The sequence below is a fragment of the Falco rusticolus genome, chromosome 6, assembly GCF_015220075.1.
Source record: "Falco rusticolus isolate bFalRus1 chromosome 6, bFalRus1.pri, whole genome shotgun sequence".
NCBI lineage: Eukaryota > Metazoa > Chordata > Aves > Falconiformes > Falconidae > Falco > Falco rusticolus.
In genome coordinates, this window is record NC_051192.1 from 39,599,830 (window position 1) to 39,610,829 (window position 11,000).

Sequence of the window (11,000 nt, forward strand, 5' to 3'; positions counted from 1 at the left end):
TTTACATGACGTGATGTGCATATAACATACCACACGGTAAGTCAGAGGAGATTCATGATCTGGACAGGCCAGGTTTCTCCTTTGCTATTGAAATGACACAATCTCCTACAGTTTCTATTTTCCACGCTTTGGAACATAATCAGAAGTGCTAATCCCAAGTGCTAAAAAATTATGAATCAGCTTCTCTGTCCTGCCAAAACCAAAATAAAAATTACTTAAGCAGGAGATTTTAAAAATAACATTTGGTGGATTCTCCTGTTTTGGGCCCTCTCAGTACAGTCATAAGCGAAATAAAATTGCACTCATTTAAATAAACAGAAGATGAGATTCCGGAGAATCACAGATCTCCAGGAGCTAAAGCTTAAATGCAAATATTCCAAGAACTGTGTTAAAGTTCCTAGAGAGACAAAACCAGATAAAGATATGGAATGCCTTTGTTTAATTCTCATTCATTCTGCAAGTGTATTTTGTCTTACTGTCTTATTTAACTTCGAGGGTTTTATGCTGAAAGCACACTTAACAGAGGAAAACTAGTATTCTGGGTTTCTTAAAAGGTCTCTGATTCTTGAAAGAAGTGGGCAAAATTTGAAAACTTCTTCCTACTACCAGATCAGCTTGGGTACCTTTCCTGGCTCACCTTGCATAGGTGCACGATAAAAACTGATAGGTTTATTTAGAAGACATAGTCCCAAAGTAAAACAGTCAAACAAGTGGACTTTCCTAAATGTAAAGATGAAGTATTCATATGCAAAGAGAAAAGAGAAATCATGCTGTTTACTAGTGAGATTAGTAAGCATATGGTAGCTGGGAAATCATGTGAGGAATTCAACAAAACCTTTTCCAAATATAATTACTTTTTCTCTATACCCCAGTTTCCACTGATAACAATTTCTTTAGAAAACTCAGTTAAGTCTATGCAAAGCACTGTACACTGTACTCTTAAATCACCTTAAAGGCTTGTATTTCTGTTGAAAGATTTTGCCCAAAGACTGTCTGGTAAATCAGTGTGGATCAATGTCAAGGTACAGCTCCGGTCCAGTACAACTGACAGGCACAACTGTAATCGGCACAATCAGTATTGTGCTACTATAACTGAGCACAGAGTTTTGCTTCTAGTTTTCCTATCTGTTAAACTGCTTTCGTCCTTCTACTAGCGCACTAGTTTGAGTGTATACGTGGCTGTTCCCCCTCCCAGCTGTATTCTTACCAATGTACAATGAAAGTCAGAGCTAGACCCTGAAGGCCCACTCCTGAGCTGGTGGAAATGAGTGAAAATCCATTACAACTGTAATAGAGATTATATCAGGTGAAATTCATGCTGCTGACAATTGATACGTGTAATTCTATACATAGCTATATCCCCATAAAGAAGGATTTTTAATAGATCAAAGCAGAGGCTTTTTGTATAATACCACCAAGCATCACTAACATGTACTTGCAAAAAGGAAGATCACAACAGAAATATACTTCTTGAAGCTAACATTTTTCAAGAAACATAATCATATTATAAATTTCACATTTAAATGGTGTGATGTACCAAGCAATAGGCAGACATGGCATATGGATCCCAAACTTTTGACACTCCTGAAAATTTCCTTTTAGAACTGATTCTAGTAATCCAAATTACTTCCACAAACAGGTTGGCATTCTTCCTGTTTGGAGGTTTGATGTCCTGAAGCAGATGTCCTGACTGACTACCCCTCACAGATCACTTGAAAATGCCCAAGTGCTCAAATTACATGAAAACGCCTGCCAGCCTTCTGTGAGTCCCCTGGAGCAAAGCTGGTGTTCCTACTACTCTGTCCACACACACACATTTGCATCTGCAGACTCAGAGACCTGGTCTGTTAGCATCACTGGTTTTCTCTGTGCTGAGCTCCCTGATTATGCAAGGAGGGCTTATGGGTAGTGTGGGCAAACTAAATGTCCAAAACTGCTTGGATATTTCCAAACGAGGAATAAAGGCGTGACAGTCCTCAAGACTAGAGTGTACATGTGACTATATATTGCACGTGCAGTTGCAAATGCCTCTTTGATCTGGTTACTAGAGCAAGGTGGGAAACCATCAGCATCTTCTTCCCCCCCCACTGCCGGGTAACTTGATAAAGCCACCGCTTTACTCACCTTGAGGTTTTTGTTGTGCCTCTGGAGCTCCCGGCACAGACTCTCGAGCTTGCTGCGGGCGAGGATGGCTCGGCTGTGCTCGCTCTGCAGCTGGTCCTTCTCCTTGGTGATCTGGGCCTGCCTCTTCTGCAGGTACTTGAGCTTTTTCTGCTCGGCACGATGTTCTTCGAGCTGGGTGGGAAATAAAGTGATACAGGAAAGAAAAGAAAATGAACTCTTTTGGTTTTGGGAAAGTCTTCGTACTTCCTCAGCCTCCTAGGAAATGTTTTGTATTTATCAGGACTAATGAGAGAGGAGTGAGTGACCTGGAGGGAGTCCCACGCCTGCTCACTGCAACAGTCCCACGTGTGAGTGGGTGAACATAATTTTTAATACTCTTGCCACACCATTTCAGCCTTTCCTTCTTTGGTTTGAATTTCTTTGAAGGATGGCTGTGAGGTTTTCATTTTTATTTCAGTGTTAGGAACTGCAGCAGCTGGTAGTGCTTTATGCGGTGAGATTTCTCCAGATCATGAGATAATGCAGTAGTTGTTCATTCTACTTTGCAGCTTCCTAGATACCCAAGAGCCAGCTGGAAAAAACAGCAGCAAAAGAGGTGCTGGAGACCAGAGATACCGTCTGTGTGGGGGCTTTGCTGCTGATGAAGGAGAATGCTCTTCAGGGAAGAGTTCCCCAAAATGATGTGTGGGCACTTCCTTTAGCCACGCTCCTCTTGGTCGTGGGTGGACGAGGGAGCATCCGTCCGTTGTGTTTCTGGAGGTCCTGTCATCAACAGGAGTGGGTTGTGGTGAATCAAACCTCTTTTGGGCTCTTTGGCTCCGCGTAATTGCTGAAGAAAACACGGACAGTCCCTGATGCTTACTTGGGAACATGCTGTTCCTGTGGGTGCATGGCTCCTGCCTTCCCTAGCGGGCTGGTGGGGAGGAGGGTATATTTGGAGGGGGGATGAGGGGCAGCAACAGAATTGCTAACAGCAGTCCCTGCACAGGCTGTTCATTTCTTCTGACACGTGCCTATTACTGCTTGCTTTGAAAAAATTTCCTGAACTGCAAATTAACACTGTAACAGTCATGTCAAAGAAGCATTTCACCTCTGAAGCTTTCAAAGATTTCATCTCCTGTTCCAACACACAGCAGCCCTCCTCGCTGTACTACAGGCGTGCATACATTGCGAGGTATTTCAGAAGTCCAGATGTTTTCTGGTTGAAAAACAGCAGCACATGAGCTGCAATGTGCAAACCTTAATAATAGCAGTTGCTATTAAGATTACGTTATCTAATAATCTGGTACCACTAGTATTAATTATTAAGCCCAGTATGACAGGGAAAGTCTGTGAGTGCAGGGGAATGATGTGCAGCTCAAACAAAACAGTCAACAGGCATCATATTTTACACTTTCTCTGCCCGAGGATCTGTTTTCTGCAGATGTTCTGTAATTTATGCTTACAGTACAGAGTTCTGTGTATTATCAACCAAATCACAGCTAGGCATACCACGAAACAATGCAATCACCAGCTTGGAGTATATTTATAGTTTATGCCCAACTTTCAGCATGTGTATTGTGTTTTTACCCCTGTCAATCAGAATAGGGGCTTTTGCATCTAATCAAGCTGCACTAGTTGAAATAATTTTTTTAGTATTTAAGGAAAAAATAGCCTCTCTGTAATTAAGGCTGAGATTTGTTTTCCTTTATAAGCTTGATTTTGGCCCCTTCCGTTTTAATACACAAAAAAAGGTTAAAAGAACCTTCATGTTTTGCATGTGCAGCCTGTGCTAAGCAGATAATGATTTATCCAAATTTTAGATGATTCACTCAAGCTGTGCTCAAGATAGGGGGCTTAGAATAAAATAGGTCTTAATCGTGACATGAGAAGTCTTCCAAGCATTTTTTTCTCTTTTTTTTTCCCCCATAAAAATAACTTGAACTAGAAACTTGCATTTCAAAGTTCTCAGGAATGTCTAAGACATGGTGTTACTTTTGCACTGAAGAAGGGAATTCACTGGTAAATGGGAATGACAAAAAGGCTGCCAATGATAAATGTTTAAGAATAATTAATGAAATGTTAGCTAAAATTAACTGGAAATAAAAGGAATTCTGATTTTGGAATGCTGACTTACAGAGATAAACTCTTGATTAAGGAAAAAAGTTTTATCTTGACCCCACTGCAGACAATGACAACACTCATGTTTATTTATTAATGTGTAGTTCTTGCACCCAGCACTTGCGAGACCCTCAGGACCTCTGAAAACAAGATGGTCACAATCAATTCTGCAACAGCTGGTTGTAGGCAGATAAAGCACAGTCTGCTTTACTAACTCCGGCCACTCTGCCTACAGCAGTATTAGTGGATAAAACGCTCTCTGATGGCAAGTAGCACGGCACAACTTGTGCCCAAATGGCTGCACTCCCTTGCTTCCCTGTCCCTGTAGGCATGGCTTCCTTCGCACCAGCCCGTGCTCTTCCTGATGCCTTCCATTTTCTGGGGTACCTGTCGCTTTAGGCTGTGCCAGGGCATGTACTAACAGTCAAATAGCATGTAGCTGGGTGGCTGTGGGGAAGCGCTGGTGCTGCATAGGGTCCCCCAGTATGGGCAGCCTTTTAAGCCACAGCCAGCAGCACACCACCTAATGCAGCTGAAGCCACTGCCAGCACCCAGCTCAGCCTGGTGCATGGCTGCACCTTCCCCTGAGCTGTGCTGCAGCAAGTATTTTGTCACCACATGGTTCACCAGACCAGGGGATGGATTTGGCTGGAAAACAACTCAACAAAAGCAAGAAGTGGCCTAAAGTGTGTGATGGGGATGGGCAAGAGGGAGCAGACAGAGTGGTAACCATTACAGCTGAGTGCTGAGAAGTGATTAATCACACTACAGCCCACAGCCGTGCTGAGTGAGCAGTGGAAGACTTTCTCCAGTAAACTTTTAGCTGTGTTTATTAAGCAATTTATTTTAGTGACATTGCACGAGATGTCAAAAACCAATGCTCAGTATTTTTGCTTTTAGCACCTTTCTCCTGCATGGGTTACTGGCAATACGGCCCCTGTTCCGTACAGTGCTCCAGTGATGTTTGAATGCAGTGGAGAGTACAGTATAGAGGAAAAAGAAGACCTACTTCAGTTAATCCGTGGGCATGAAGTCCCTTTAAGCATGAGCTAAACCATAAACAGCCTGAGTCCAATTTATGAAATCAGAGGATTTTACATGAAAAAAGGGAAAACTGAACTTCACATTATGATGAGACATGGACACATCTGTGCGTAAAACCAATTACAAAGTCAATGTTCTGCTTGGCACATTTTTCAGCACTCCACAAGCTGTAAAATGCTGCAGCCTTTTCATTTGTAAGATTTCCACAGCTTATGGCCATACAGCCCTTTAACTACTTAGAAGAAAAAACTTGATCTGAAAATAACCCATCTGAAGTGTGGAAAGAACTGAGTCAGACTGGTGACAGTGTTACAGGGGTGACATTATGGTGGCAGGGGCTTTGACTTTACATATCACTGTGTTGTGGTTTCTTTCACAATTAGCCTCAGTTCTCTATTTTATGATTTTCTGCTTCCTAACATTTTATACTAAGCCCTGTATTATTTTCATTTTGATCAAATGTATTTGGTTTTTTGTGTCAAAGTTTTGGTAGTGGGGGCGCTACAGGGGTGGCTTCTGTCAGAAGCTGCTAGAAGCTTGCTCTGTGTCCGATGGAGCCCATGCTGGCTGGCTCCAAGAGGGACCCTACTGTTGGCCAAGGCTGAGCCCATCAGCGATGGTGGTAGCGCCGTTGCGATAACATATTTAAGATGGGGCAAAACCTGTGCAATGGCAATTGCAGCCAGAGAAGAGAGGAGTGAGAACAGGTGCGAGCAGCAGCACTGCAGCCAGCCAGGCCGGGGCAGGAGGGGCAGGAGGTGCTCCAGGCGCCGGAGCAGGGGTTCCCCTGCAGCCCCTGGTGAAGGCCATGGTGGGCCAGGCTGTGCCCCTGCAGCCCATGGAGGTTAACGGTGGAGCAGATAGCCACCTGCAGCCCATGGGGGACCCCACGCTGGAGCAGGGGGATGCCCAAAGGAGGCTGTGACCCATGGGAAGCCCATGCTGGAGCAGGGTCCTGGCAGGACCTCTGGACCCGTGGAGAGAGGAGCCCAGCTGGAGCAGGGTCCTGGCAGGGCTTGTGACCCCGTGGGGAACCCACCCTGGAGCAGTCTGTGCCTGAAGGACGGCACCCCATCGGGGGGACCCCACGCTGGAGCAGTTCATGAAGAACTGCAGCCCACGGGAAGGGCTCACGTTGGAGGAGTTCGTGGGGGACTGTCCCCTGTGGGAGGGACCCCAGGCTGGAGCAGGGCAGAGTGTGAGGAGCCTCCTGCCCCAGAGACAGCGTGTGATGGACTGACTGCAGCCCCATTCCCCGTCCCCTGCACCGCTGGTGGGGAGGGGGGAGAGAAAATGGGGAGTGAAGTTAAGCTGGGAAGAAGGAAAGGGTGGGGGAAGGTGTTTTGACGTTTTGGTTTTATTTCTCATCATCCTACTCTGATTTGATTGGTATTAAATTAAATTTTTGAGCTTGTTTTGCCCATGATGGTAATCACTGAGTGATCTCTCCCTGCACTTCTCTTGACTCACGAGCCTTTGGTTATATTTTTTGGAGTGACAGAGTGGCTTTTGGTGGGCATTTTGTGTCCAGACAAGCTTAACCCACCACATTAAATCACTGATATGTACTTTAAAGCAATACCCACATACAGAAGTATGCAAAACTGTTTGCAGAAGGTGAAGGCAGGAGCCTAGGCACTGGCCTCCAGTGTGGGTCAGTTTGGTAGATTCACCTTTAAGTACAAATATTCTGCCTCATCAGCAACTCAAAGCCCAGTTTGTTTTCCTTGCTCTTTACTGTTTTTCTCCTTTTCACCCATAATTGATTATTTGACCCTAACAGTTGTTTTGGGATTCACTTAACAGAACAGACACGACTACTATATGAGGCTTGACCATGCTGCATGGCATATGTTTTTTATACCTTCCCGTGTGGACAGTTTGCACAGAAAAGAACCAGTGCTGTACTAACCAGCTCAGCATACTTCTTAAATAACAGGTCCAGCTTCTCCTCTGGAGTATTCATCTTGTTCAAGCTTTGCATCAGTAGAGTGGCTTCCTTCCCTTAAAAAAGAAGAAGCAGAGATTTGGTGGTAGAGGTAGTTTGTAGCTGATGTACTATTATGAAATTGGCTGGTTGATGCATGCATCTGTAAAAACTCAGGGAGAAATGAGGCATTTTGGAAGGAAAGGAATAACTTTTGCTATGAATTTCTGAGTTTTTCTTCTTCCCATAAGAACAAACATGCTTGAATTTCCCTCCATTTCAGACCTCAGTAATGTGCTGTCTTCTAGCAAAAGCAAAATACTTTTGTCCTGTATAATGTGATTTTCATTTAATGCTTTTGTAACGTGACTGGGTCACGTATACGGCACATTTGACTGAAACAGGTTGGAAAGGGCCTGGAGCCTGAAGGCTCAGAAACCAGATCTCTTCGCAGGTGAAAACTGGTCAAAGCTGGTGCACACAGCTCCTGTGCTGCTCAACCCATACTAGACATAAGGAAGATTAAGTTAGGTACGGTGGCTGTGGTGTGAATGGAAACAGAGAGCAGCAACTGCCAGCCAGGTCTGGGCTATATGATAGTGGTGTAAATCACTTCCCTGACTTGGTGAAGAGAGTCAGGATACCAGGGACAGTCTAATAACTATCTGAGCATGCATTGCTAAATCACTGCATAGCCATTTATGTATTGCTTCTCTTCTGTTACTTCTTGGTATTCATTTCAGCCCTGAGTATGAGCTGAAGCTTGAACACTGCTTGTTCATCAAATATAATATGGCCCTGGAGATAAGGATGGGTGTGGTGCCAGGAGGTTGGCCATGCTTTTCCAAATGCTCCTCTTTCCAGCAAATTTGCTGGACCTTTTCTACTTCAAGTCTAATGCAGTCCAGGAGTACTGCCTGTGGAGAAAATACACTATCTCACGCTAAGTTATCTCTACAGCACCAGCGTAAATAAGTTGAAGAGAGCTAAAATCAAATCCTGGAATGAAAACTGTTGCAAGTGCAGCTTGAGAACTGTGCTTTGGTAGTGTTTTCACTGGTCTTGGAGAAGTACCAATAACCACACCAAAGCCAAGGCCATAGAAACTGAGGAACTTTCTTCCGGACATACAAAGAACTTATGGAAAAAATCCGTGCTCTGTCCTATGCTTAGTCCATTGCCTGGTAAGAACGTCCTGCAGTGATTTTTCTATACAGTCTGCGGCTGGGTTCGGGTTCTCACGCAAAGGAGAGGCTTCCAAGGCTGGCGGCGGTTAAATGTGGGAAGGGAAATAAATTACAGGGTTGCTGGGCTGGGATGTGACTACATTGCTCTCTAGTGGCTGCCCAGCAGAAAGGACACACTTTAAAAAACTCGCTGAGACTTCTTTCTAGCTCGGCTCGCAGAGCCCTGCCATAGCCGAGGTGCTCTGTAAGCCCTGTGCTTAGAGCAAATAAGCGTGTTGGCTTATTTCATAGAGTTTGTGATGAGTCCAGAGGTCTGCTAGAAGAAAGATAACCTGGGCGTCAGAGTGAATTTGTTCTGCAGATTCCCGTGCCACACGGTAGCACCATTAAGACCGTTACGACCAGTGAGAAGTCATACCTGAGGAAGCAAGGGAAGAAAAAAATTACTGAGGCACAAATGAGCAGCCAGGTTTTCCTTTGTTTAGGAAGCAGCTTTGTGCAGTGTGTTGTCAGACTCACAACTTTGGCTAACTAGTCTGGGCAGCCCAATAGTACGTCAGAACTGTGTGATACAATCCTAAGCTTTTGTATTTTTAAAAGGACTAATACCTGATACAGCCTGTGTGTATCTGTTGGGTAATTGCTGAAAATAAAGATCCATTAGAGAGAAGTTGTAACAGTCACGTAATTTTCAGTGGTAACTAGAGATCCCACAGCAGAGGCTTAACATGGGAAAGGGCACAGACCAGGGATTTTTTACTTCTGTTCACGGAAAGCGTGTGTAAGTATGCAAATACTTGCCTAGTCCTTTCAGGATTTTCTTCTCCAGCTTTTGTTCCTTGCTGCTGCTGAGCTCCTTTGCTCTGGAAGAATCCCCAGGAGCCAGCTTCTCTTTCTCACTCTCCTCATTCGCATCTTCATACTCCACATCCTCCACGCTGCCTGGCTCTCCCTTCTCAGGGCTGTCGGTTCCAGTAGTGGTGCTTTCCTTCTCCATCAGGCTCACAGCAGACCCGTAGGTTTTAATAATGTCCTCCAGCTGCCGGCTCAGCTCCTCTGAGATGTCACACACGGCTGCTTCGGGCCAGGCGCTGGGCTGCTCCGTGGGGGCTGGAGCAGGGGGCTGTGAGCCAGGGGCAGGTTTGTCCCCGCTCTGCCCCTGGATGTCCTGCCCAGGCAAGGTGGGAGACTGCTCGTTCTCCATGCCTGGTGCCGTGCCTGACAGCAAACAAATGGAGGGTTAATTTAAAAGCACATGGAATTAGTCATCTAACTGTTCCCAAAGCTCGGCCAGCACATGAGTGATTTTGTGTGGAATTTGGGAGGCAGCTCATCCGTCAGCTCTGGCTTGATAAATATGTCACACTTAAATAAACAACCAAGGTGATTTGCCTGCAGGGAGAAAAGCAAATTATATACTTTCCAAGAGCAAAAGCCTGCCCAAATCTAATACTTAAAAATCAAACCCTCTTATTCCCATTCCAGCGATAACACACGAAATGACACCCGAGTCATTTATAGCATTTCCGTACCTGAACATGCTGTTTGCCACATGTTTACTTTTCTTGATCGGTTTACCTGCAATGCTGACTACTGACATGGGTGGCTTCACTTCAGAGCTGCATCAGTTTAATTTCTATTTATCCCCTGTTGGCACATCTCAAGTCAATAGTCATCAAAAGGGAATATTTTAAATGAAGCCTGTGCACTGAAAATTGTGCTGTGCTCTTGCAGAGCCCAGTGTGGTGCTTTATCTACAAGAGGCCTGGCTTGGTGCTGTCACAGTAACAGCAAAGAATAAGATAAACAGCTCTAACCCACTCTTCTCTTGTACCTGTTGCATGCTGCTGACAGCTTGTTTGACACAGTACAAAACACGGAATAAATAAATCACAGTGAAGTAAAACCGACCAGGCGTAACATAGGTTGATAGTCCATAGCATTTACTGTGGTGAATTTCAGCTAATTTGCTCTCTGTTTGCAAAGGGAAGCTTTTGTTTCTGCATGTCTTTGAGCGGCTGTACTCAGCCAGGCAAATACAGAGCCCCTGACGCGTCTGTGTTCCTCCAGAGGCTGCTCTGGCTTACCCAGGACCTGGTGATGATGATCATCAAGAGCATCCCGGGCACCTGCTCCCACATCCTGCAAGGTGTGGGCCAGCAAAAACCGCATCTATGACTGCATGCGGCTGGAAAACTCAGTGTAGAGAGGGCTCCTTCCTTCTCCGAGTGCCAGCAGAGCTGCTGTCACCTCTGCCTTGCCCTCATGAGGTGGTGCAGAGGTGCGGGGTGTGCAGCTGGGTCTTGCCCTGCAACTAGCTCCTGCTTCTGCATGACTACAGACTCTGTACTCTTTATAGCCATGAGTCCTTTTTGTCTCTTTTTCAGGCTGATTTTTGTTCCTCCTTTTAATGATATGATTAATAATGGTGTAAATGGGGAATGAAGAGAGGAAGATGACTGCTTTCTTGGTTCTGTTCCAGCATCTGAGATAGTTGCTTTCTTATGTTTTAAAAGACAACTTGCTTTGAAAACATGGAGCTAACCGGGAAGCATTTTGTTCCCTGTTCAGTTGGCCATAACATATACCTTCTATGGTGTCTAAGTCCCTACAGCTTT

General features: G+C 45.0%; 1 protein-coding gene across 1 annotated transcript in view; it reads right to left on the reverse strand.

The window, feature by feature from the left end:
• The window catches only part of TXLNB (taxilin beta), a 34,707-nt gene extending 25,121 nt beyond the window's left edge, over positions 1 to 9,586 (reverse strand). The window contains exons 1-3 of the mRNA XM_037391148.1: positions 9,184 to 9,586; positions 7,181 to 7,272; positions 2,125 to 2,295 (exon numbers count right to left, since the gene is read on the reverse strand). Coding sequence (XP_037247045.1) covers positions 2,125 to 2,295; positions 7,181 to 7,272; positions 9,184 to 9,586 — 666 coding nt within the window. The remainder of the gene's footprint in view (positions 1 to 2,124; positions 2,296 to 7,180; positions 7,273 to 9,183) is intronic.
• Positions 9,587 to 11,000: the final 1,414 nt, after the last annotated feature.